Source organism: Panthera onca, chromosome E2 (genome assembly GCF_046562875.1).
Source record: "Panthera onca isolate mPanOnc1 chromosome E2, mPanOnc1 haplotype 2, whole genome shotgun sequence".
Classification (NCBI taxonomy): Eukaryota; Metazoa; Chordata; class Mammalia; order Carnivora; family Felidae; genus Panthera; species Panthera onca.
In genome coordinates this window covers 33,731,811-33,758,867 of record NC_138353.1, presented here as the reverse complement: position 1 = coordinate 33,758,867, position 27,057 = coordinate 33,731,811, and the positions used below count along the sequence as shown (strand labels likewise).

Genomic DNA, 27,057 nt, shown 5'->3' with positions numbered 1-27,057 from the left:
CCGGGGCCCCATGGCTAGGGCTGAAACCAGCTCTCCTGTCCCCACACTCTGCCCTTCCCAGGGGACAACCCCTCTGGCCTCACCCCTCCTAACAGCTTCCTGTCGCAGGCCGACCCCAGCAAGAACACAGCACCGCCTTCCCTGCTGTCTCCCCGGTCAGCCTTACTCTCTCTGAACCCGCTTCCCCCAGTCCTGCCCTGTCATCTACAATCTCCATAATCCCATTATTCTCCCTCTTGCCTATGCTTTTATCCCCCCTCCCCCATGTCATTGTCCGTCCACTTGTTCCCTCACACAGTCTGTTATCCCACCAGGATGGAAGCTCCCTGAGGGCAGGGATCACCCGGCACCAGGTAGGTCCCCAGTGGGTGATCGTTGAGTGTTGACTGTAGGACACGTGTCTGCCCACGTGTTCTTCAGCCACTGAGTGGACAGGGAACCACGAGCACCTTCTTCATGCTCAGGCACGCACGAATACGATGGGCATCAGAGAATTCATCCCTGTGCCTAGGCCACTGCAACTGCTGTGAGCCAAGCTACTCTTGGATGTTACCAAGTCGGAGACAGCACCCCCCACCCTCCTCCCCAGGGTCCCATGCCATTTATTGCCCACCACTTCTACCCTAACACGTTCCTTCCAGTTGAGGCCTCCTCTTCCGGCAAGCTTACCCAGCCCCCTCCCCAGAACGGGAGACCTTTGCAAGGCACAGAGCAAAGCCTTCCCTGGAGCCACCCTGTATGCTTTCGGTCTGAAGCATAGGCAGAAGTGCCCCCTGAGTAAGGGACACAGCCTGCCTGGAAGCCACCTCCCGCTGGCCAGCACGGCACACAAGGAGAAGGAGCTGGACGTGTAATCTCCAGAGCCGGGACCCAGTATCAGTCAGGGTTCTTTCCGAGAAACAGAACGGGTAGGAGATTAATGTTTTGTTTATTTCAAGGAAGGGGCTTACGTGATGGTAGAGGCTGGCTGGGTGGAGGCTGGCCCGGCAAGTTGGAAGTCACAGGGCAGGACGGCAGGCCGACCGGAAACTCCAGAGCGTCTCCGCTGCATTCCATGAGCAGAACTGCTGCTTCCTCAGGGAAGCTTCTGTTTTGCCCTTCAGAACTTTCAGTTAATTGAATGAGGCCCGCTCAGATTATAAAGGATAATTGCCTTCACTTCAAATCTACTGATTGTAGGGGCACCTGTGTGGCCCAGTGGGTTAAGTGTCCGACTTCGGCTCAGGTCATGATCTCATGGTTCGTGGGCTTGAGCCCCGCATCGGGCTCTGTGCTGACGCCCGGAGCCTGGAGCTTGCCTCAGATTCTGTGTCTCCCTCTCTCTCTGCCCTTTCCCTGCTCACATGCTCTCTCTCAAAAAATAAGTAAACATTAAAAAAAAAGATTAAAAGAAAATCTACTGATTGTAAATATTAATCTACATCTGCAAAATACCTTCACTGGCAACACCTAGCTAATGGTTGATTGAATAATTGGACCTAGCCACATTGACACGTTAGACTAACCTTCCTCAAGATCACCCTTTGTCAATTCGGTACCCACGCACATGTTCCCAAACCACACTTAATCCCCAGATAAAGACAATAACAGAGTCATGATTGCTTTCAGTGTGATGCAACTCCTGTGTTTAAAACAAAAAACATGCTGACCTTGTTCCCAGGAAAGGATGCCAAGTCCTTGGGTGATGATTACTTTGCTCCTGGATATCCTGTAACTAAAATCCTGTGATGTGACGTTAGGTATTATTAATTCACCTTATGTTAGAAGATAAGGAGATAAGGGAGGAAAACATAGGTAATATACAAGTTTGCATGTGCGTATAAACGTATACATAATATGAGGAATATTCATGACAGCTACAGTCTTCATTTCTACAACTAGTCACATGGTTGTAATTGGTATTTGCAACTCTCTTCTACCACTATTCCTTCCATGTCCTCAGCAAGCACCTCAGATGGTTATGGTTCTCTACCTGGCAGTGGGGGTGGGGGGGGAGGGGCAGTGACCCAAACTTTCACTCCCGAAGAGTCAAGGCCATTAGTAATCCTACCTGAATTGGGTTGTAACTTTCCATTGACTTTAATCACAGGGCATGGTACTAAAAGACACCCTGATGGATCTCCTGTATTCCCCAAATCTTATCTTCATTGTACGGTAACAGCCTAATTTCTTCCTGATAGCCAGGATCAATCCACCCAGCCAATAGAATAACGCCTATTGATTCAGAAGCATGAGGACCCCAAAGTGGCCAGGCGGTAGTCTTAGCTTCCAGTTCAATGGAATCATCGTTGTGTCTCCTAGCAGAAGCATTGCTCCCTGTTGTGGGTTTAACTGTGTCCCCCAAAGCTCATGTCCATTCAGAACTTTGAAATGTGAAAAGGGGCCTTTGCAGGTATAAATCCAATGACTGGCATCCTTATAAGAAGGTCATATAAAGCCAGAGACACAGAAACAGAGGGAAGAAAGCCATACGAAGGAGGCAGAAATTAGAGTCACACTGCTATAAGCCAAGGAGCACCAAGAATTGCTGGCAACCACCAGAAGCTGGGAGAAAGGTCTGGAACAGGTTCTCCCACAGGGAGCCCAGAAGGAAGCAACCTGCCGACACATTGAGGTCAGACCTCTAGCCTCCAGAACTGTGAGAATAGATGCCTTTTGTTGTAAGCCACCCGGTTTGTAGAATTTCTTACGGTAGTTCTAGGAAACGAGTATTCTCTCTTAGGAATGAAGACCTCTGGAGCAGAACCTAAGACTGTGGGAAAGAGAAGCAAAATTTTTGCTAATGGATCAGTAGGGTGATAGTGGGTGGTATCACTCCCATTTCTACCCCTTGATTCCTGGACCCATGAATCCTGGCTATGGGAGAAATAGCACCGTACGTGGGACATTGATTAGAGCACATACAGCCTTCTGGAGAAACTTGCCCCAGTCCTGCAAAGTATCGCCACCTAAAGGTGCCACGTGGTTCAGTCCTAGGCACCTTCAGAGGAAGGAACAGGCTGTAGACCACATGCCCTCCCCTTCAGGCCCGTCAGCATTTTGAAGGCCCCCGAAGTCCTGCAGTGGGATCAACCTGAGGTTTCCAAATTTACTTGACCGTGGTATCTGTTTTGCGATGTTTCTCCTTCGGAACTAAGATTCAAGAAAACACATCTCGGAAAATGCAAACTCAAAAAGCTGTTAACGGTTTGAGTGGAAATAAGGAAATTTTTGTCGTTTTCAGCTATTAATTGCTACTTAATAATGGAGATCCAAACCAGTAATTTTCTAAATATTGAGTGACATGAAGTACATTATTTTACTACATTTAGCTACCTGCTGTGGATGCATTGACATTTCTGCCACATCCCCGTCAGCTGTCTTAAGCCTGATCTGTTGTCTGAACATTCCCCACTTTGTCCTGGTGCAGCTTGGGCCAATCTGAACCCTCGTCAGCTGTCCTTAGGAGCATCTTCCTGGAACTATTTTGGGCCCATGGAATCTGGAGGTTAGGGGTCACAAGCTGACCCCACCTCCTTTAGAAACAGGAGGTGGGCACCTCGCCAAATGGTGATGCCCCCTCCTCTGAAAATGAACAGGCTTTTCTACCCAAGACTTGAGTATGAACTCCTAATGATCACTTTCATAAACCGCCAAAACTAAATACCAAGCATGCCAAGAATCCAGCTTTGAGGCAGGAGGCGGCAAATCTCACCTCTGCGCTTTTGCTTTCACTGGGACCCTTCATCTCCTCAGATTCCTTCCATTATTTCAGACCCACTTCCTCACTCGCAAAACCCTCAAATCCGCAATCTCAAGTCCGTTCTTCCGTCAGGCAGATCCTGCCTTCTTCATAACTTGTCCATAATGGCTGCCTTCTCGTCGCTCCTCTGCTCTGGAGGCCCAGCGTTCTTTGAAACTCCAGGCCATTTAACTCCTGGCACAATTATATTTACTGGCTTTTTAAAGCACAACCGTACACAAAATACCTTTGTGTCTCCCCAGCATCTTGCTTTGTTCAATGAAGGTTTATTTGACGTAAACGTTTTCAGTAATGATTCATTTAAATGATCACAACACCATAGTATAAGAAGCGATTTAGTGTGCCAAAAACACACTGCCCAGGCCTTTAGCATTCTGCCTGTAACGTTATTTGTGTGGAAAATACACAGGACTGTGCTTTTAAGATTAGTCTTAAATAGTTAAAAGATTAAAGTCACAAAAGCAAGCCCAGCTTACAAAAGCCTGATATATGAGCAGGTGTAACTACCGCAGAATTGTCAAGGTGGAAGGTACTTAATGCCTTTTGTAAGAAAATTTTTTAAAGGAGGCTCCATGTCCAACGTGGGGCTTGAACTCACGACCCTGAGATCAAGTCACACGCTCTACCGACTGAGCCAGCCGGGTGCCCCAATGTTACTAACTTTAAATCTGGAGAATTCAAGTTTGATGGGTTAGTATATAAGCCAGTACTGCTGGAAACAGGGAATGGGGACAAACACAGTATATTCTTAGTAAATTAAAACTTCCATGGCCTTACCTTATCATTCTTTATTGGTACAAATAGTCCTTTTATAAAAAGAAGCAAAACATTCAGATTACTTGCAAGTCAGCAACTCAACTATTGACCCTCCAGTGACAAGGGACATGAGCAAAATGCTAAGATGACAGGAGTCTCTTCCACAGTCATTCATAGTAAAACTTTATTGAGCAGAAAACCCAGCAAAGGTTTTCACCTCTGCGAAGTTCCCTTGGTTTAAAGTAAAGCACTGCATTTTAAAAAGCAATTATACATAAGTCTTCCCTAGAAAAGTCCTGCTAAAACATGTCTAGCAATTTCATTGATTATATAAAGTAGTACACTTAGTGTAATTTAAACATTCCAACAGGAATCAAATCGTACCAGCAGAACCATTTCTGCATCTATGAGATCTATGTACAAACACACATGCAGACACACACATCTGAAAAGTTCCTCAGGCATAAGCATGCGACACTAATGCCTTCTACTTACAATGCCTATTAAACTACATACAGTATATATTAAAGCTCTTCAGAATAAAGACAGGAGAAGCCTTGGGCAAAATTTTTGTTCATCAATTTGTATCATGGCTTCACGTCTTAGTTTCTGCTTTTGCTTGACCACAAAAGCATGTCCTTCTCCTTGTTGGTTCTTTACTAATTCTGTGCCACTGCCATGGCTGGGTGAGGAAATCTAGCTGGAGCTAGATGATCCAGTCCACGCCTGTCGAGGCCTCCAGCAGCCAGAAAGCAAGCACCATCAGTTTGCTATGGCTGGGGGACCTTCCGGGAGAAGAGAGGCAAAGAAAGTCTTGAAGACAAGCCAGGCTGTGCTCATAAATGAAGGGCTGGTCTGCTCGTCATCCAGTACGTCCCTGTCCGGAGGGAGGTGGTTGGGGTCTTCGATTTCAGGATCGGGACCTTCCTGCAGTTATGAAATACAATGAGAACACAATCAGGACCTTGATAAATACCAAATAATGTAATAATGTTAGGAGAGGGCAGACTAAATCCCTGCCCCCATATTCAAAGCAGCCAGGCAGACAGGACCCCAGGGAATGGTGTCCTAGGCTGGATGGAGTTCTCAGGCCTCACAGCACAACCGTGCTAGTGACGTTCTCACAGTCCTGAAAGTTCCTGGCAGTAACATTAAAAGAAATGAGGTAACTACATCTTTATTATTAAACTCATGAATTAAGTTAACCACTTCATTAACTATGAATATTCTAATTTTGGCAGTATTCTGAGTTAAGAAACAAAAATAGAAACCCAAGGTGATAATTTATATTATAAAAATGGTAATAGTAGGGTGATAATTAATAATATAAAAGAATTCCTTTAGGATTATGCATTAAACTGCTTTATAAATCTAGGGAAGTTCTCTAGGACATCTATTCTGTGAGACATGCTTATATTCTTAATCCTTAATTAGATTAACTATCCATTAGCTGGGGTGCCTGGGTGGCTTAGCCAGTTAAGCGTTCAACTTCAGCTCAGGTCATGATCTCATGGTTTGTGAGTCTGGGCCCCGTGTTGGGTTGTGCTGACAGCTCAGAGCCTGGAGCCTGCTTTGGATTCTATATCTCCCTCTCTCCCTGCCCCTCCCCCACCCATTCTCATTCTTATTCTCTCTCTCTCAGAAATAAACATCAAATTTTTTTAATAAAAAAAAATTATCTAATAGCAGTTTCCATGGTAGAACACATTGTTACAGACCACTGAACACTCAAAAACAGTGTGCTAAAAAAACCATTATTTACATATGCCAAAATGCAAACTGCAAAATGCCAAAAAATACCTGATGGATTTTATGGCACATTCAATGTTTTTTAAAAATAGCTACTGCTCGGGGCACCTGGGTGGCTCAGTCAGTTAAGCGTCCAACTCGGGCTCAGGTCATGATCTCACAGTCTGTGGGTTCGAGCCCCATGTCAGGCTCTGTGCTGACAGCTCAGGGCCTGGAGCCTGCTTCAGATTTTGTGTCTCCCTCTCTCTCTGTGCCCCTCCCCCACTCATGCTCAGTCTCTCCCTCCAAAATAAGCATTAAAAAAAACAATAGCTACTGCTCTAAGAATAAATTTGAAAAAATCTTGAAACTTCCGCCTAATGAAATGGTAAACCATGAGGCTAAATATCTAAAGGTTAAGGATTTGAGAGCCCGGCACTTCACATCAAGCTTGCTGGACTCCAATGGGAGTTCCTTACCTGTAAGTTATTGTTGGGGTCCTGATTTACAGCTTCATGAGGAGGACCATCATTGGGGAAGTTCTGAACTGGCCTCTGTCTAAATGGAAACCATCCAACGTGATGCCTTCAAAGGAAGCACATAAAAGCTCATCTTAGCTAATCACAGTGAAATTTACTCAAGAATTTGAGTCTTCTTGATCAGGTAACGTTCCCCTTGCTCTCCTCCTCCAATCAGAGCAGTGCTCTGACTATAAGCTCACAGCGGGCAGATCTGCAGAGATGTTCTGTCACACCATCTCCTAGACTTCCTCACTTGCCCATCAGCTTCTTCAAGGTCACTATGGGGACTATGTTTTATTCATCACTGTATGCCCGGCAACATTAACAGCACACAGTATGTGCTCTATAAATGCTTGCTCATCCAAACTAAACTTTACACATGAAAACCTGAACCGGGGGATGGGGGATGGGGGATGGGGGAGGGATAAATACACACACACACACACACACACACACACACACACACACACAGAGGCAGGACTGGGATTATATGTAATAACCTAAGATAATAATACCTAAATTTGATCACTTAAATATATGATTCTAAAGACTATAAAACTTAAACTGACTAGAAGTTTTATTTGGAAAATCCAATTAAGTGCAAGTTTTGAAGCAAATATGACAAAATATTAGTAATGATTAATTCTGGATTTATGAGTATTTTTTATTTTATTCAGGTATTTCTCAAGATTTTTAAATCTAAGTAAAAATTCTTTTTCACCACAGAGGAAATATTTGTCAATCTCGACCACAAAGAAGGACATGTCACTCGATGCCAGGGTTTCTTAACTTTGGCACTACTGACGTATTGGGCTAGGTATTTACTGGGGGGGTTGTCCTATGCACTGTAGGATGTTTAGCAGCATCCCTGGCCTCTACCCACTAGATAACAGCAGGACCACCCCTTAGTTGCCAATCAAAAATGTCACACTCTGGGGATGCAAAATCATCCTGGTTGAGAACCACTACTCTGAGCTAAGGACAAGCCAAATGTCAGGTCTGTACAGGTTCCTTGGCCCTTTAGAGCTATGCTGACAGTCAGTGCCTGACCTTTATCCTGGAAAGCAGCAGCTGCAGCTTGGTAAACATGTTTTTATTCAAAACAAATCAATTTTCCCTTCCATGCCTCAGAACGGCCGTTATTATTGTGGTTCATGAGCCTGGCAGGTACCTTATCTAGAAGAAAACAGAATGTTCTCCTTGCATTCACACACGATTGATGTGTTTTCAGTAGTGCCCAAACAAGCCATCAGTTCCTTGCATTGAAAGTGCCAGAATGATATGCTATTGAAATACACTTCCACTAACAATGACTGAGACTGCTCAAAAAGAGAAAAACCTGTACTTGGCTTGAGTCACCATGCAGTGTTAATTTGTATTAAGGGGAAAAAGGAAAGCAAAATCATGTGCTTACAGGTACATAACAACGGTGGCCCCCATGACCATGAGGAACCTGCTCAGGGAGGAGTAGAAGTAGAGGATACTGAGAAAAACGGAAAACGTGGCTGCTGAATAGGTCCAATCCAACCAATCTCGATTTATCTCATCATCTTCTTCCACAATAGGGCCACCTTGTGCATTCATCCGCAAATTTTGATTCGCCCCAGGATTAACCACCACTGGAGGAGCAGCGTTCTGATTAGCTGGCTGGTTCTCGGCTGGAAACTGGTTGTGAATAGGGGCTGGAGCAGGTGCAGAAACCACAGGTATCTCTTGTGCACTTGGTGAGGGGACAAAAGCCCCTGAGGCAGCAGTGGCTGCTAAACTAAAATAAAAATGATAGAGGCAGATACTGTTGAAAGCAAATCACCGTGAAGACTGTGCTTCTCATGATCTTATTTACACAGGGTCTTTTACCCTGCGTTAAGAATTGTCCGTAGGTACATGAAAAACCTGACTTTTAAGTTAGTGAAGAATTTCTTTACTAACAGTCATATCTATAAATGCCTCTTTTGCTCCTAAGAGAGACCGGCCGTAAATTTCATCTGGAGTTAAACATTAAGGCCACGATAAAAGTATGGTGTGTTAAAAAAACTAATTAAACCTTCCGCAAAACTTTAAAGCTACCACATACTGAAAAGGAAGTAAAGTAGGTACAGACACAAACACTCCTGAATTAACACACGATTTAGGTAGCGGATATCATTTATACTCTCCTCCACCCACCGAACCAGACAGAACAGAGCTCTGCAGAAACTGATGAAAGTACACTACTTCCTCCATTCCTAACCCCGGGCGTGCCTAGCATGACGGGAAAGGACTCACTATTGCATGTAGTACTGCCGTGCGTAGATCTGCTGGAACCAGGAGAGCTGCAGCCAACCGTAGGTAGTATAGCCTGAGAAACCAGGCCCCAAGCCTTGGAAGGCTGGCTGGGCAGCTTCAGGCCTACGAAACATTGTTAAAAAACACTCGTTTTGACTTGGTTTAGTATGAATAAATGAAGTCTAAATGACAATAAGGATTTCAAATCAAAGAGACAAAAACTCCATGACAGCTACATGGTAGATTACTGTGCGATGCCCCCGTGTGACCCAAGCACGGAAAGTGTTGCCCAAGCCCTCCTACCATGGTCCAGACCCCACAGAGAAACGAGCACCCGTGGCCAGCACTGGGTTCTCATGCCATGTCGTTGCTATGGCGTATAAACAAGCTGGACCCTTTCAGACTAGATGGATCCTCACTCCCATTTTTCATTTGCTGAGTCTCACTGCAGCTCGAAACCCACTGTTTATCCTTCAAAGGACAGCTCTAAAAAGCCACATCTCTCTCAAAGCCTTTCCTGAAGGAAACTCCCTCTTCCTTCTGACAGCCATTTCTCCCCACCCCTAAATCTGACTACATGGGGGGCAGAATTCTGTGTATATGTGGCATCACTCATACATGCTTTCTGACCACTTGTGCCCTCTACAAGCTGCTGGGTTGTTGCCTCACTGGATTCCCGACAACCTTGTGGGGAGGGGGCTATCCCCTCCATTTCACAGAAGGGAGTCTGAATAGAGCTCAGGGAAGACAAGGGATTTGCACAAAGTCACTGAGCTGGTTAAATAGCATGCTGGATTTGAGACCTGTTTGACACCAAACTCCTGTTTCTTAAACAGCCTAGGGCAGAGCATAGGAGTGTCATCTTTGGCCTTGTGTGCCTTAACAGAGTGAACTCCTTTGGCAGCAATTCGCAAAACTGAAACTATAAAAATTATGGTAAGATCATGAATGGATTATGTCAACACCTCTGCTGGTTAACTCACATCCTTAAAGTTATATGTATTGACTATTCAATAAATACGTGTTGGATAAAATCGGTAAGCTTTATCCAGGTGAAATTCACATAGATACGGGCCACAATTCTCAGGCTGTAGAGCCAGAATAAGGGAGGCAATTTTAAGTGGTTCTATCCAATTATCCAATTTATATAGGCTGACAGTCTTTTACCCAAATTCCCTACCCAGAGTGCTTCTAAAATGGTATTCCAGTTCAAGTAGGTCTTGGTAGAATACTGGTTTTGATCATTTAAAAAAGTTGCAGTGCAAGGAAATGAGACCATAACAAAGTGCTTTTGTAGCTCTGATGAGAACAGCATTGTAGATCTACAAGATAACTCTATGGTTTTGCTCAAGTATGTAGGGGTGAACGGACATGATGTCTGGGAATTACGGCAAAAGGAAAAAGCAAAAGAGGAATAGATGAAACAAGCATGGCAAAACCTTCATCATTATTGGGCCTGGGGGACGGCTATGCAGAGATTCATTGCACACTTCCCTCTGCTTTTGCGTGTATTTGAAATTTCCATGAAGAAAAAAACAACTCCTCATTCCCTAAAGACCTGACTTGTCAAAATCAAGTATTCAAAACTAGTAGGAAAAGGGAAGCAGGGGAATTGAGGGGTTATAGAATTTCAACTCATAGTTAATGATTTTTTCTCATAAGAACTTTCATAATAAGGTGTTCCAGGAGTTATGAAATCCAAACATCAGAGCATTTAGTCTAGAGCTCTAACTGCTCTAAAGAAACGATCTTTTTTCTAGCACCACCAACTCAGTCCTTGGCAGAGCATTTCTTAAACAATTTTTCACCTTTTGTCACCCATTGTTATGATAGACAAAGCACAAAGCCACTCAGCAAAGCAGCTGCGAGATGCTTACACCAGCTGTTTCCTCTGCCCAGCACGAATTCCCTATCATGAGGTCAGCACAATGCAAAGCATCTCCATGTGGGAGGGGAGATGCCTACGTTGTCAACACACGCATCCCTATGTTTATATGTACTTAAAAGGCTACATATTAAGAAGAGTTAAATAAAAAATCTTTAAAGTGAAACCCTTAGAGCAAAATTCTGTACATTAAGTTCTGCGACTATATACTATCAATACACTTTATTCTTAAAATGGACGCAAATGGTACACATCCATGTTGTATAAACCTGGTTCTTTATCATGACACTCACCTTGAGATGTTCTCCCATCCAGAGGGAGAAAGGTTCCGAAGAATCTCCCTTTGCCTTAAGCTATCACCTGAGGAATCCCCAGGATACTGTCCCTGATGAAGACCAGCAGGCTGCTCTGTGGATTCGGCAACCTAAATAAGTGGAAGATGAACATTAAAACAAAGGATCTGATGCAACAGTCTGCAACCAAACTGAGAGGATTATTCTGCTGTGAATGGCTTATATCCCTCACCCCGACCTCTGAACTTCACAAAATTGAATAGATGCAGTGTTATGTAAAAAATATTCTGAAATCTGTTCAACCCAAATTCAATATACAGATATTCTTTAAATCCGTATTTTTTCCTAGAATAACTATGCTGTAGTTTCATTAAAATCTTCCAATGAAGTTATCACTGGTGAGAAAGCATCCTGATAATGTTCTACAGATCCTACAGTGCTAAATTTACTAAATCAAGAAACTAAATCTGACCAACAAGATTTATAAATACAACCCAGCCAGCAACCTAAAGGAAAGAATGTTCTATACTATGTTCAGATGTTTTAGGAAATAGAGCTGTAATGCTAATTTAGAGTCCATCACTACACTAGAATATTATTACTATATATTCAAATTAACACCATGAAATGAAAAATAAACAATTTTGACTGCCAAATGCAGGTCTTTAGAGATCACTTGATAGAGATTGTGGTCTTTTCCTATCCAATTAAATAAATCATGATGAAAATTTCCAAAGAAGGGGTGCCTGGGTGGCTCAATTGGTTGAACATCAACTTCAGCTCAGGTCATGATCTTGTGGTTCGTGAGTTTGAGCCCCATGTAGGGCTCTGTGCTGACAGCTCAAAGCCTGAAGCCTGCTTCAGATTCTGTGTCTCCCTTTCTCTCTCTCTCTGTCCCTCGCCTGCTCATGCTCTGTTACTCTCTCTCAGAAATAAACATTAAAAAAAAAAAAAAATTTCCAAAGGAAATATATTCACTTTTGTACTGTTTATAAAAATTAGTGATTCCTTAGAAGAAATTTACTATGTGCTAAATAAAAACCCATTTTGAGTGCCTTGCTAATTCAGAGATCTGGATACACAGCTATTGTAGGTCAAATTACGTCCCAAAAGATAGAGTAATGTAGAACTCTACTCTTCTACTACAACGCTAATGGCATACAGTCTACTACTGTAATAATAAACACACACTTGTATTGATAAGTTTCTCATTCTTTATTCTCACTGGGGAGAAACAAAATTTTACTTGATAAAAAGGTAATAAAATCTCTTCAGAGTTTTATCCAACTCCCTTTATTTTTACCATGTGGGTCTGAATGACACAGATGATTATAATCTTGAAAAAGCAGACATACCTTTGTACTGGTCTCTGACACTTTTGAAGGACCCTTCACATTGCATACCAGATGCAAAACATGCCGTTTTTCCTGCTAAAAGTAATAAGGAGGTACTTTAGGACCTGAATTCAACCTTGTAAGTGCTTAAACATTCAAAAGTTAATGTGTAAATGATGTACCTTTGGAAGCAAGTCCTTGAGACACTGATGATCCAACAAGAGCTTCCCAGAATAAATTAACCTCTGGTCCTCTGGACGCTTGTCATGGAAAGAAAGAGTAGCACAGGTCAGTACTTAGCTCACACAAGTTCCCAAATACAGAAGAAACTGTTTAATACAAACAACTTGAATATGTGTGTTTTTTTCCCAGAATCACAGGAAAACATTTTTTCAAAAGTCTCATATACAAACCTTTCCTTTAGAAAGTGCTGAACTTTGAATTTCTAACATGCAAATAAATTTAGGATGGCAAAGTATCTCTAGTCCACAAAACCTACGGCGAACTACTTGACTTTTAAAGTCCTAAGGAAATTCCTTTCTGCCACTAAAATAACAAATTTTATTTGGGGATCCTACGGCCTAACTTCAAAACCTGGTTTGGTCTCACACAACAGTCAAAGTACTCCCAACCAAGGTCAGCCTTCACCAAAACCACCTCGTACTGTCCTGAGATAACATAAGGCAATTCTAAATTAAGCTCTCAAAGAGACTTCCCAAAATACAAATGCAGTTATAGAGAAGACGGTGTGTAGGTACCATTTCATATAACCCTGTGAGATTTAGTATCCTTATGTGAAGGGAGGAAAAGTCTGAAATTGACTTGTCCACAGTCAACCTGCTGCTGAAGAGTCAAGATTCCAAACCCACTCCTCCATTCCAGTGATTTCAAAATCACAGGGACTCTACACACTTTCATACAAATCTGATTTTTAAAAATCTAGTTTTAATTCCTTTAAAAACCATACTTAAAAATAATGGCATCAAATGACACATACCAAAGTAGGTAGTGATCACCAAACAATGCCAGAATAAACAATTTTGCAAAATTTGGAATAAAGCCGCTCCTGCCAAGTAGCTGGAGATTATAAAGCAAACTGTTTAAAACAATCAAAACAATAACCACATCTATTTATCTGCAGAAATCAGGATTTTTTGACACTGTGCACCTAAAACAAACTACAGAACCGAAGTGGATACTGCGTTCACCACTGTTCTGATTGACTTTATAGGGAAATCCCATACACATAATTTTGTAAAATGCTACTGCAGAGGTGGGATCCTACATTAAAGAGTTCCACACTAGTAAAGGTTTTGAAATCAATAGGTGCCTGTAATTTAAATTGTTTTCCTTTTTAAAGGGCTCACTTGATATTCTGTGCCTTTACCTAGAAAGCTCATTTGAAAAAAAATAATGTTAAACTATTATAAAAGTAAGACTTCTCAGGTTAGAAACCAAATGCTGAGTGCTCTCTAGCCATAATTTTTAAGCACAAATGTACACACCTGAGAGACCTTTTACAACTTTGGGTCTTCAGACTTAATAGGAGTCATGTTTGTCACCCAAGGAAGCCCTTAAGGGAAGCTCTCCTCCAAAACACTGCCTTTTACCAAGTGATGCAACTAGAGAGACACCAAGCTGTATCTAACAGCCATTCTCGCAGCAACACGGCCACCTGGTTTCTTGGAAGCAGGTGCAGTGAAACTACAAACAGTCCCAAGGTGAGTGCTAAGGAAATGCAAGCTTATTAGATAAATACACAAAATTCAAAAGAGTAAGTCAGAAGGAAAACTCACTTCTACATTCCACCTTGAGCAAATCAGGAACAAAAACCACCTGACCCGTGAGCTACCACACACTGCAACTCTTCGGATAATGAGGAACAATGTCACAGTGTTTTTGGGGTCCCCATGCTTTCTCTGGTCTGATGGGGATTTACACTTGTGGGCAGTAAGGCACACTGCTGACACTTACATAATATCAGACAGAATAGAAAGTAAATACAGGAAGGTCCAGCTCACAGCCTCCATCACGTGGTGGGAAGAGAGGGCGGTGCTAAGGGTGATGTTGACAGATGTGTCAACCAAAACAAAGCGAGGAAGTCTAATTGAGGGGCCGAAGTCTTAAAACGCAGACTCAGGAAGACTCTTGCCGCCTGCTTCCCTTCTAACTCACTCTACCCAGAAAGCGCCAGGGGCTCCTCCCTGGGACTAAGCAAAGGCTGCGGAGTCCGGCGCGGCAGGGAGGGGCCCCGGGCGGAAGGTGGACAGGGCGGGGAAAGGCCACGTCTCGCTCCTGGGCGTGGGACCTTAAGTACACACTCCCTGGGCGCTCACCATGGCTCCCTAGCACTGGCCCAGGGAGCCTCCTCCGCTCCGCACCGACACGCTGCATTCAGAAAATTCACTTCCAACCATTTCCGTGTCCTCGCTTCTATCCAGTGGATGCATTCCTAATGCGGAACACCTAGTCGCCCTGTCTTTTCGGGGAAACTGAGGCTGGGAGGGTGAAATAATTCACCCAAGGTCAAACTGCTGTCTCAGCGGCGTGGCTAAGGCCGGAAGCCAGATCTAGGGGACGGGGCAGTGGTCCGGGTTGGGGGGAGGGGGCGAGGAGAGGGGCTGGGGTACAGCGGGAGGCGAGGTGACAGGGGAAGGCGAGACGACGGTGGCCTAGGACGTGGAGGTGACGGCCACTGGGCAAGGCGAGGCGGCGCCTACAGCGGTAGGACAGGGAACGGGGAGACCCCAGCCAGGGGAGGTGAGCGGGTGAGGGTCAGCCGTCGGGGGAGAGATGGCGAAGGGAGAAGAGAAGCTGTAGGGGAAGGGGGGACGGACGCAAGGAGGGCTGAGGTGAGGACAGCGGGGCCGGGAGCGGGCGCTGGCAGCGGGAGTCGGGGGCCCCTCTCACCGGGCGCTCGGGATAGACGCGGCTCAGATGGGCCTTGAGGCGGCCCACGCTCCAGCTGCGGTCGCCGCTCAGCTCCAAGTCGCGGTGGCGCTGGTTGGGACTCTTCACCAGGAGCGTGACGGGCTCAGGTTCGGGCTCGGGCTCAACCTCCATGTTGGCGGCGCTTGGGGCTTCCGCGGCGCTCTTGAGATGCCAGGCGGGCGGCGTCGCAGCCGCCCCGCAACCTCCGCAACGACCGTACGCGCCTCTGGGACGCGCGCCCCCGCCTCGGGAGCCTTTTATAGGCACCTCGCACTAGGGCTCTGCGGCGAGAACACTCTGTGGCTGCCTCCCATTGGCTGAGGCGGAGGTCACGGCCCTAACGTGGCCCAATCAGCGCCCGGATCCGTGGGCGGAGGGACGGACCGAGCACGTGGGCGCGGGCTGATGCAACCCGCCGCCGTTGCGTCACCCGGAGTCGCGGCCGCGGCCCCGGAACTCCCGTTCGGCGGCCATGTTGGGGTGCGCTTCGGCCCTGACGGAACCGGAGTGCTACGTAGCTTGGGCTGCTGCCGGTGCCTCGCGGAGGGTCCGGCCGGCGGACCGCCGGTTTGGCGGCCTCTGCAAATTGTTTCCTCACAAAGCAGCAATCTCCGCCCCTTTTCACCCCCAGCCGCCGAGGCCCACTTCCCTTTTCCCTGCCCTGGCGCTCCAACCAGCCCTGCTAGGGAGGCCTCCCCACGCCTACCGCCGCCCCAGCCCAAAGAACGGCTGGGTCGACCCGTTTGCGAGCCCACCCGGAAGGGCAGCCCCACAGGCCTTCGCAGGGCGAGGAAGAAGCCTGGCGGATTCTTCCTGGGGCTACGGACAAAGGCTTCCGAGCCGCACTTGCTACTTACTTCATCTGTGGCCTCAGACGTGAACCTTACACCCTCAAGCGTGGGAAATCACCTTTGTGCCTGGCAAACGGGCCACAGTCCAGCTTAGGCTAGGAGACCCTTGCAGAGGGCCTCGCCTCAAAGGATACTAACACATGCTTCCTTTAAATTGCAGTTGAGACAAGCCAGGGAGGGTTCTTAGTTAAGGCCCCTCTGACGTGGGCCCCCTCCCTCCCTCTCCTCTGTAGGAAAAAAAGATCTTGAAAAACAGAACTGACATTGCACGGGCCCCATCCTTATTCCACTCCTGTTGGACATCTGTTTGTGCAGGTGTCGGGAACTTGACAAGGGCAGGAGGCTAATGGGAGGAGCCTGGTCTGGTTGGTGCCTGTAGTACCACAAACTGGGTGCCCTGAAGGACAGAAATGTGTCATCTCACAGTTCTGGAGGCCAGAAGAGGGACATCAAGGTGTCGGGCAGGGTTTGTTCCTTCTGAAGGTTTTGAGAGAGAATCTGTTGAATGCCACTCTACTAGCTTCTGGTAGTTTGCAGGCAGTCTTTGGAGTTCTAGGGTGTGTGGCTGCATCATCCCGTCTCTGGCTTCGTGGTTACATGGCATTCTCCCGGTGTGCATGCCTTCACATCATTTTCCCTGCATGCACGTCTGTCTCTGTCCCAATCCCCCCTCCATCCACCCTTTTTATAAGGACACCAGTCGTAATAAATTAGGGTCCACTCTAATGACTTCACCTTAACTTGATCATGTGCAAAGACCATATTTCCAAATGCGGTCACATTCACAGGTACGGGAGTTAGGACTTCAGCATCCTTTTACACAATTCAATCCACAACAGTCGGCCTTACTGTAACACAAAACTAGGATGGCTTCTTCTTTTTTTTAATATTTATTTTTGAGAGAGAGAGATACACACCGAGCACAAATGAGAGAGGGGCAGAGAGTGAGAGAGACACAGAATCCGAAGCAGGCCCCAGGCTCCGAGCTGTCAGCACAGAGCCCGACTTGGGGCTCAAACTCAAGAACAGTGAGATCATGACCTGAGCTGAAGTCAGACACTCAACCGACTGAACCACCCAGGTGCCCCTCGGGTGGCTTCTTTTTCAGCAGGCTTTATGTTAAGAAGGGAGGTGGAGGGCTTTAGAGAGAAATTGTCCCCATGGTGCTTCAACTTTCTGTGATTGGCTTTTCTCTGCTGAGGAGGATCTCTGTCCCTTTTCATCAGGGCTGGCTTTACAGAAGTGGGACCTGTACAGTCACGTGGAACCCCACTCTTGGTTTAATGCTCTGCCGTTACCATGTGAAAATTCTTAATAAATTTTGAACAAGAAGTTCTGCATTTTCCTGTTTCCCTAGGTCCCCATAAATCATGTAGCTGGTCCTGCTTTTCATACATCAGGATGGAAGAAGGTGACTGATTATGATCTGGTAGTTTTGCACCTAGCTAGAAGCTGACAGATGGGACCAGGCCATGTAAAACAAGCAGAGGCCTTAAAGGAGGCAGCCAGGCAGGTGATATTGACTTCCCTGGGAAATTAAGTATGCCACATAGCATGGTTTCCTCTAGCCTGCAGTGACCATTCTTAGGACCCCTTAAGACAGCCCATCCACTTGTACCCAGTAGTAAGAACGTAAAGGGGTGTAGTTTTTTTCCTTAGGGCAAAGGGAATCTAATTTCTGTGGTTCCCTTTTATCTTCCAACAAGAGAGCTCCTTTTATTTTTATTTTTTAAGTTTATTTATTTATTTTGAGAGAGAGAGAGAGAGAGGGAATGCTTGTGAGAGCACAAGTTGGGGAGGGGCAGAGAGAGAGAATATCAAGCAGCCTCTGAGCTGTCAGCACAGAGCCCGATGCGGGGCTGGAACTCATGCACCATGAGATCATGACCTGATCCAAAGTCAAGAGTCAGGTGCTTAAGTGACCATCCATCCAGGTGCCCCTAGAGAGCTCCTTTTAAAGGACTTTGGTGGTTTTGCCTATAGCATATTTAGAGAAACATTGCCACAAATAGGAAGATACATGGCCATAAACATGCCAGAAATAGGAAGATAAACATGGAGTGACCCTATTCTTAGTAACCTTACAAACAGTATGGGCGTGATAAGACAGTACAAAAATACAAACATAAACGACGGCCCAAAAGTCTCCCACTTTCCTGAAGGAATCATGATTACATTGAGGGACTCCACAGTGCCAGGAGGACAGGGGGAGTCAGAGAAATCTTGATGGAAAAGGTGGAATCTAAGCTGAACTTTGAAGGATGCATGTTTGAATACAAATAATAATGGCAGCAATTACTGATTAAGCCCAACAGGGTGCCTGTATACAGAATTTGTGTAGGCAGTATAACTCAGTGATTAAACTCAGGGTCCCACATCCAGACTGCCTGTTTTCAAACCTAGCTTTTGCCACTTGAGAGCTATGTGACGTTAGGCAAATTACTTAATTTCTCTGTACCAAATTGTCCTCTTCTGCAACAGAAGAAAAATAATAGTATCTACTTTGTAGGATTGTTGTCAGGCTTGATGAATAGAACATTGCCGAAGGTCTTGCGACAGATCCAGACTGTAAGTGCTCAACAAATGTCGGCCGTTAGTACTTAGCAAACTGAAACAAGTCCAGCCCAGTGGTCTTTAAACCTGGCTGTGAAAGAGGATCACCCAAGGAACTCTCTTATAAAGTGAAGACTCCTGCAAGACTGAGTATTGGCGAAGCTATGAAGCAATTGGGACTCTCATACGTGACTGATAGGAGTGTAAAATGGTAGCACCCTTTTGGAATTCGCTCTGGCAGTTTCTCATAAAGTTAAACACACTCCTCCCTACAACCTAGCCATTTCACTCATGGGGATTTACCCCAAATAAATGAAAGACTGGCACAAGAACAGCCATGACGGTTTTATTCCTAATAGCACCAAACACTGGGAAACAGTCCAGGCGTCCATGACCAGGAGACTGCATGAACAAACTATGGAACATCCACACGAGGGAATACTACTCACTAATAAAAAGGAACCACTGGGGCGCCTGGGTGACTCAGTCAGTTGGGCGTCCCACTTCGGCTCAGGTCATGATCTCGCGTTCGTGAGTTGGAGCCCCACATCAAGCTCACTGCTGTCAGCCTGTCAGCACAGAGCCCACTTGGGATCTTCTGTCCCCCTCTCTCTGCCCCTTCCCTGCTTGCGCTCTCTCAAAAATAAATAAACCTTTTTTTTTTTTTTAAAAAAAGGAACCAACTACTGATACAGGCAGCAGCATGAATGATTCTCAAAACCACAAGCGAAAGAAACAGACAAAAAGAGTACATATTATAAGGTTCCATTCATATGAAACTCTAGAATAAACAAAGTTAATCTATGGTGACAGGAAACAGATTTATGGTTGCCTGGGGGGTGAGGTGACAGAGATTGACTTGGAAAGGACACAGCAGTGATGTGCCGAGGTCACCTGGTACTGGGTCACAAGAACGCACTGTGAACCTCTTCAGTGAGAACTCTTTCAAGGGACATCCTATTGATAGCTTGAAATTGGCCATGCTGGGAATATTTACACCACAGAGATCAGCAAACACTACAAAGAGAGGCTGCTTTTTTTTTTTTTTAATCCCAGGGAATCAGATATTAAAATTTACCGACACACCACCGGACACGAAAAAAATTTCTGGGGTGTTGAAATGCTCTGTCTTGATAGGGTGTGGGTTATACAGGTCCAGGCATTGGTCAAAACAGATCAAGCTGCATGCTTAAGATTTATGCATTTCCCTGTGTGCACATTATGCCTCAACTAAACATGTAAATGAACAAACAAGAAACCCAGGATGGGTGTCTGGGTCCCTTTTTAGGCCTAGCAAACGGGACCTGATGCATCTAAGTTGGTACTGGTTCAAGGGCCAGATTTGGAAGTCACTGGTCAAGTTTGACAGTAAGTACAGGGCTTATTTTAAACTAGTAATAATGATAATGTCAGCGAGAGGTAAGACTGGAAAGAATTCTCGGGACCACCTTAGGAAAGACTTTACACGGCCACCCTTGAGAGTGGGAGCCTCTTTTGCGGGCAGTGGGAAGTTTTCGAGCAGTAGTTCTGCCTGTTCTGGAAGTCCATATAAATGAAATCATACGTACTTATTTTGTGTCTTTCAAAGATAGAAATTCAAGCAGATCAGAAAAAAATATAGTGAGCTAAAGGGAAATCCATATTCTTATTTTTTAAATGCTTCTATTTATTTTTTGAGAAAGAGCTCAAGTGGGGGAGGGGCAGATTGGGAGAGGGGGACAGAGGATCCCAAGCAGGCTCTGGGCTGACAGGCTGACAGCAGTGAGCCCGATGTGGGGCTTGAACCCACGAACTTTGAGATCATGACTTGAGCGGAAGTCCAACCCTCAGCTGACTGAGCCACCCAGGTGCCCCAAGGGAAATCCATATTCTTTTCTTCTTCTTTTTTTTTAACGTTTATATATTTTTGAGAGACAGAAGGAGACAGAGAATGAGGGGGGAGGGGCAAAGAGAGAGGGAGGCAGAGAATCCAAGGCAGCAGGCTCTAGGCTCTGAGCTGTCAGCACAAAGCCGGATGCGGGGCTCGATCCCATTGACTGTGAGATCATGTCAGATGCTTAACAGACTGAGCCACCTGGGTGCCCCGGGAAATCCATATTCTTAAATGAGATTTCTGGAAATGTGGAAATTGAACGGACTATGGAGATATTTTAACTTGATTGTAGTAGCACCTCCGTGATGTTGTCTCTGCTGTGACCTAATTCATATTTAAATTCTGAGGAGGGGAAAGGGAAGAAGGAGCCAAGAACTGTTTTCCTTTACAGTCAGGTCATGAAGGTCTGGAAGGGGCCTTTGCAAATCTCGAACAGGCAAAAGATCACTGACAGTGCACGTGCTTTATTCTAAACAATCTGGTGATTAGGGCCCACTGCACCTCTGTACTTTGTTCTTGGATCTCTTATTTTACTGGGGTGTTAGAGATTCCCCCAAGCTCCAACCCGAAACCTTGCCTTTTATGGTCATTTCTGAAGTCCCAATTTGGCCACACACACACACACACACACACACACACGCGCCATCTTCTTTGGCCCAGGAAATGGACATCCTGTACTATACTCACGAAATCCATTCCATAGCAACTCTGGTGCCCTTGCTAAGCAAGGCCAGAAGCAGCTTTCTTTCCTCACCAAAAGTAGCTACCCCGCCCCAGGCAAATCCTCCCTTTTGCCGGGCCAGTGATGGGGGAAGTGTCTTTGCTTGATAAAGGAAAGAGGTATCTCAGATTATGGTTCTCAATCTTTGAGCAGTGTGGCATCCACTTCCTGCAGCTTCCCGACCGTGCTGCTGATCTCTTAAAAGTGTTTGTTACATGCCTTTTTAATTCGCAGAAAATTGAAACCGATTTTTGAAAACCCCAGGTGCCTCTTGAATGGGAGACACCAAGGGGTATGGCCAGTCAAGGTTGACCATTGTGGCCAACAACGGGCCTGACAGTTACCTGCAGAGTGCGCTTCTAAACCTGGCCTTTACAAGGTTTAAAAATACATCCGGGGTTCATTTACCGGGTAGGTTAAACATAGAATTACCATATGCCCCAGCAGTTCCACTCCTGGGTATATATCCAAAAGAACTGAAAACAGGAGTTTAAACAAAAACTTATCCGCGAGTATTCAGAGCGGCACTGTTCATAATAGCCAAATGGTAGGAACGATTCAAATGTCCGTCACCTGAATATGAATCTATTTATATGAAATATCTAGAGCGGCCAAATTCACAGAGACAGAATTTGTGGTTGCCAGGGGTTAGTGAGGAGGGATTGCTTAATGGGTCTGGGATTTCCTTTTCAAGATGACAAGCGTTTGGAGCTAGGTGGTGGTGACAGTCACACAACAGCGTGCGTGTACTGAATGTCACTGAACCATATGCTTTAACGCCAAGCTGGGTGTCGGGGTGCAACGATGAGTCAGATGTGGTCGCCATCATGGCTGACGTGCGCTCACTGAGCTACTTCGGCAGTTGAGATATTGAAATACCCCATGCCGGTTGGTAAACAGCCTCTCCCCTGAGTACCCTTCAGCTGCCCTGGGCCCTCCCCTGAGACTTCTAGATCTCACTACCATCCACCCAATAACCCAGATGTTCACCCCACTTGCCACATTCACAGATCTCATAGTCAAATGGTGGACATTGGGTGCCTTGGTGGCTTAGTCGATTGAGCATCTGACTCTTGATTTAGACTCGGTTCACGATCTCATGTTTCGTGAGATTGAACCCCTCATCAGGCTCTGTGCTGATGGTGCAGAGCCTGCTTCGGATTCTCTCTCTCCCTCTCTCTCTGCCCACCCCCCTGCCCCACCACCAAATAAATAAAATAAACTTTAAAAAAAAGCTCTAGATTTTGCTAGAATATTATTACCTCCTGCAGAATCTCACACATACTAACCACAAACTACCTTATTCTTCTGTCTCCCTCTCTCCCACTCGCACCGAGCACCCTTTCTGTCCTCATGAGACCAGCCCCACAAATCTCAACTCTTGTAGTTCACTTCTGGCCTCTTAGCAACCTTGGAGTTCATGGTCAGCCATCTCCAGGTATTTGTATCATTCTCCTTGACTCCCTTCTGCCTTGGCCTTCCATTCTTGCTTGGCCAGCCCCATTGCTGGGGAACATGTCAGCTGCCTTCTGCATGTTCACTATCTGCCCTGGTGCTCAGGAGCCCCGCCAGGGAAAGTCACAAGGGCAGGTGTCCTGAGAGTTCTGCACCCTTGGGCTGGCAGACATCAGCGAGGCCTTCCCTTCTGACTGGCAAAATCCCACCGCCCCCACCCCCCGCCAGTCATTTTCTTGATTCCCCATTACTGCCTCTTTGTCAATTATTTTCTTTCTTGCATCCTGAATCTACCCACCTCTGACCTGTAAATACACTCAGGTCTCTATTACTCACCCCCACCCTATAACAGAGACATTTGTGGCTCAGTGAATATTCAAATGTTCCCTCCAATTTTCCAGCACTCTTGCAGTTAGGTGGAGACAGGTGACTTATGTGGCTAATGAGCTTTGAACGGAAGTAACATGTTGCTTCTGGCCTGAAGCATTTGGAAGCCAGAGCACGACATTCCAGCTTTCTTTTCCCTTCCTCAGCTACCGGCTGGAGTGGTGTCCTCACTAGCTGGAAGTAGTTGGGATCACTGGCTGTTGATGTGGAGAAGAGGGGCCCCGAAGAGTTGCCTAACCAGCATAGAGATGTTCGGAAAAGAGAAATCAAACTTTGCCATGTAAGCCACTGACAATGCATAGCCTAGCATTGTCCTGACCGATACGCGCCCTAAGATAACAATAATCAGAACGTCTCTGGAATCTACTTCTCCCTCAAGTTTCCAACTTGTTTCTCCCCCACCTTCTTGTCCTTATGTTTCTCTCCCTTGCTGGGTCACTCATGCATAAGGTCTATGTATGTATGTCTGCCGCTTTCCTTTTCTCTCTACAAATTATTCCTCAGTCCCTGGGCCCTGACTCACCACTTTACCAGATTATTCTCTGCAAAGCTCCCAGTGATGCCCAATACCCCAAATTCAACAGCACTTCTCAGCCGCTTCAGCCCCTCTGCAGACAGCTGCCCTGAGGGCTCTATTGTGCTTCTTTGACCCTTTCTCTGGGGTCTTCTGAGGGCTTGGTTACCTGGGTTTTCCTCCTGCTCCATCAATGCTGTTTTTTAGACTGCCCCTTCTTCTTTCTTCCCCCTAAATATAGCCCATCCCAGGGTCCAGTCTATACCCCTCTCCATCCTCTGTACTTTGTCTCTTGGTGATCTCACTCAAGCCTTGGCTTCAGTATTCCTGTTCGAGAATGTGACTCTCAAATCTGTTTATGGTCTCTGTTCTCAAAGAGCACCCAGCTAACAGTGGACACCCTGAGCTCTGGGAGCCCCAGGACCCCAATTCTGCCCACTGGGATGTCTTCACACTTCAAGTATTCAAAACCAAACCCACTCTCTCTTTCTCCACCAGAAAGCTTGGTACCTCATCCTCCATATTACATGGTTTCTCCATTCTTATAGCTGCCCAGGCTCTCTATCTCCACCCACACATATATCCAGGAAACCCATAGTTCTGGAAGGTATGGTTTCTTCATCCTCTTTTCCATAGCTTTTGCCACTCCTAGAGCGTTGGGCCTTGCTGACTTGCCTTTGCAGTCTGCACAGCTTCCTCCCTGGGTGCCCTGCCTTCTCTCTTCCAGGCTCCTCCGTCTCTTGTCCAGCCAAGCTTTCTAAGGCTCTGCCCCTTCACCTTCAGTGGCTCCCCAGTGCCTCTGAGTCAGTCATGCGCTCCCCGGTCTGAGAGGGGGAGCCTTCCACATTATGACTTTCCTGATCTTATCACCACCCCGCCCCCCCAGCTCTCATGCTCCAGGAAAACTGGCTTATTTCTTATTCTCCAAACAAGGGCTCTCCTTATTCGAGTCCTTGTTCAAACCACCGATGCTGCCTGAAATACCTCCTCCCAACCACAGTCCTTGTTTCTGTCTGTAGAATCCTACTGATCACTCAAACCTATTCTAAACACCATTTGCTCTAGAGAGACTGGCCTAATTCCCTTGCTCTTATGGGTTTTCTCCCTCCTTCACATCCTTAGAGCCTTTGATTTGTAACTCTCTTATAAGCCGGGATCAAAAACACTTGTTCTCTGTTGACACTGTCCTTCATCCGTATGACATGTTGCTGTCCGTCCTCTCAGCCAGGTGGTTCTGCACAAGGTTCTGCCCACATGGCATTTTCAGAAACTGAATTTATTTTGGCTCCCTTTCAGGAAGCAGTGCTTACATGATGCTTGTGCTTTCGATCATAGGTTTTACCGTCACGTCAAGTGGGGAGTTACCGATGCAGGGGTGGCTGGGCTCTCCTGGGTCCTGTTTTTGTGAACACTTTTGAATTTAGCAGCATTTTTTGGGGTAACTTCCTGAGCTAAACACAGCTACAAGCGTAACCTGGCTGCTCTGCCTGTGCCTGGGGGCCTCGCAGCTAGGTGGTCCTTTTGGAACATTCCAGCTGGTCTCATCCTTGTAACACCCATCTCTCCCTTGCCACGCAGGAAAGGCCAGGCAGGTGTGTAAAAGGGAACCCAGTCCAAATGGGGACTCTCCATGTGCTAATGAGGCCCACAGCTTTCTGCCTGGGAGGTTGAACTCAGCAAGCCTATTGGGTGAAAAATGGGCCACACTGTGCTTACTTCAAAGCCACAACAACAAGTCTGAGCAGGAACTGAAGGAGGATGTGAAATCTGGAGGCTGAAATGGTGAGGGGAACATTGGGAGCTGACTGGGCAGTGGATCCTGGGGGGGACATGAGGGAGGAGTCCCTGCTGAGGTGGCCAGTGTGGCTGCTGGCTGCCGCTGGGCTCCGGCCATACCCAGCCACTTCCCAGCCCTGAAACTCACGAAAGTGGAGGATTTCATCACTCAAAGGCAGACACACACACACACACACACACACACACACACACGGGACTGAAATCTGTCACACCTGTGCTGCCCTGTGGGCCAAACAATGAGCTGGAGGACCTTGAGAGCCTCTGATCACACATTAAGGCAGGAGGCAGTGGTGGCTGAGGGTGGGGGGTGACTGAAGAATGTGGTTTTCGCCCCACCCCCAGCATTCACAACTTTGATCAACCATGTGTGGGCCAAACCATAGCCATCAGCAGGCAGCTGTCTGGTGACACCTGTTCTGGTCCAGTTCTCTCGTTCTACACAGAGGCCCAGAGGGGTTAAGGGGTATCCGAGGTCACACTGCCGGTTTGGGGAGGAGACAGAAACTCAAGTCCAAGCCTCTTGGTGGCCATGCTGTGACTCTTTCCACTTAACCCCTCCACCTCTTGGCTTGAGGTAAGATTGAGATACTCAGAGACTTTTATTAAGACAGAAGATGGGGCACCTCGGTGGCTCAGTCGGTTAGGTGTCTGACTTCGGCTCGGGTCATGACCTTGGCAGTTTGCGGGTTTGAGCCCTGCATTGGCTCTGTGCTGACATCTCAGAGCCTGGAGCCTGCTTCAGATTCTGTGTCTCCCTCTCTCTCTCTGCCCCTCCCTGCTCATACTCTGTCTCTGTCTCTCAAAAATGAATAAACATTTAAAAAAAAAAAAAAAAGAAGAAGAAGAAGAAAAAGAAAATGAGTTCCCTGTGAATCTGCAGACACAAGCCAGAGAAGCAAAGGGAAAATTAGTGGCTCCTGTAAATGTTCATGTGGAAGTCTGGCAATATGACCTAAAGATCTAGAAGAAGCTCAGAGAAAAGTTCAATCCAGGGTTGATAAAACAATACAGTTAATTTTTTCAAAACACTCAGCAGAGTTGAGAAACAGCATGTTCCAAAACAAATAAATTCTGTTGACCAAGTGAGCACATTTTTTATTCATTTGTTTTTGACCTTACTGTTAAGGCTTTTTAAAAATAATTTCTTTTTAATGTGTATTTATTTTTGAGAGAGAGAGAGAGAGAGAGAGAGAGAGAGACAGAGTGAGTGGAGGAGGGGCAGAGAGAGAAGGAGACACAGAATCCAAAGCAGGCTCCAGGCTCTGAGCTCAGCACAGAGCCCGATGCGGAGCTTGAACTCATGAACCGTGAGATCATGACCTGAGCTGAAGTCGGACACCTAATGGACTGAGCCACTCAGGTGCCCCTCAAGGCTTTTTTTTTTTTTTTTTAAACAAAGCTATTATCATTGTTCAAAATGCAGTTTCCAACAGAGTGAAAATTGGTTTTTT

The 27,057-nt window shown here is 46.1% G+C and overlaps 1 protein-coding gene across 3 annotated transcripts; it reads right to left on the bottom strand.

Annotated features, from left to right (window-relative positions):
* Window positions 1-4,657: 4,657 nt before the first annotated feature.
* On the bottom strand, window positions 4,658-15,712 carry HERPUD1 (homocysteine inducible ER protein with ubiquitin like domain 1). 3 transcript variants are annotated; one of them, XM_060650741.3, is made up of 8 exons: window positions 15,435-15,707; window positions 12,707-12,784; window positions 12,546-12,617; window positions 11,191-11,321; window positions 9,013-9,135; window positions 8,162-8,512; window positions 6,706-6,811; window positions 4,658-5,425 (listed from the first exon to the last, which is right to left on the bottom strand). In XM_060650741.3, exons 1-8 carry the CDS (start codon window positions 15,585-15,587, stop codon window positions 5,261-5,263), a joined length of 1,179 nt encoding a protein of 392 aa, XP_060506724.2. In that variant the 5' UTR covers window positions 15,588-15,707; the 3' UTR covers window positions 4,658-5,260. The 3 variants fall into 3 exon arrangements, with proteins under 3 accessions (XP_060506724.2, XP_060506723.2, XP_060506725.1); XM_060650740.3 differs by having other exon boundaries at window positions 12,546-12,620; window positions 15,435-15,706; XM_060650742.3 differs by lacking the exon at window positions 4,658-5,425 and having other exon boundaries at window positions 8,319-8,512; window positions 12,546-12,620; window positions 15,435-15,712.
* Between the last annotated feature and the right edge of the window lie 11,345 nt (window positions 15,713-27,057).

What these genes read in the sequence shown, in the direction of transcription:
- HERPUD1 (XM_060650740.3), bottom strand. Translation starts at nt 15,587, where the DNA reads ATGGAGGTTGAGCCCGAGCCCGAACCTGAGCCCGTCACGCTCCTGGTG. An exon ending in GCGTCTATCCCGAGCGCCCG is followed by an intron (nt 12,785 to 15,434) that starts GTGAGAGGGGCC and finishes TTCCATGACAAG; the next exon opens with CGTCCAGAGGACCAGAGGTT. An exon ending in GGATGGGAGAACATCTCAAG is followed by an intron (nt 9,136 to 11,190) that starts GTGAGTGTCATG and finishes AATGTTTCGTAG; the next exon opens with GCCTGAAGCTGCCCAGCCAG.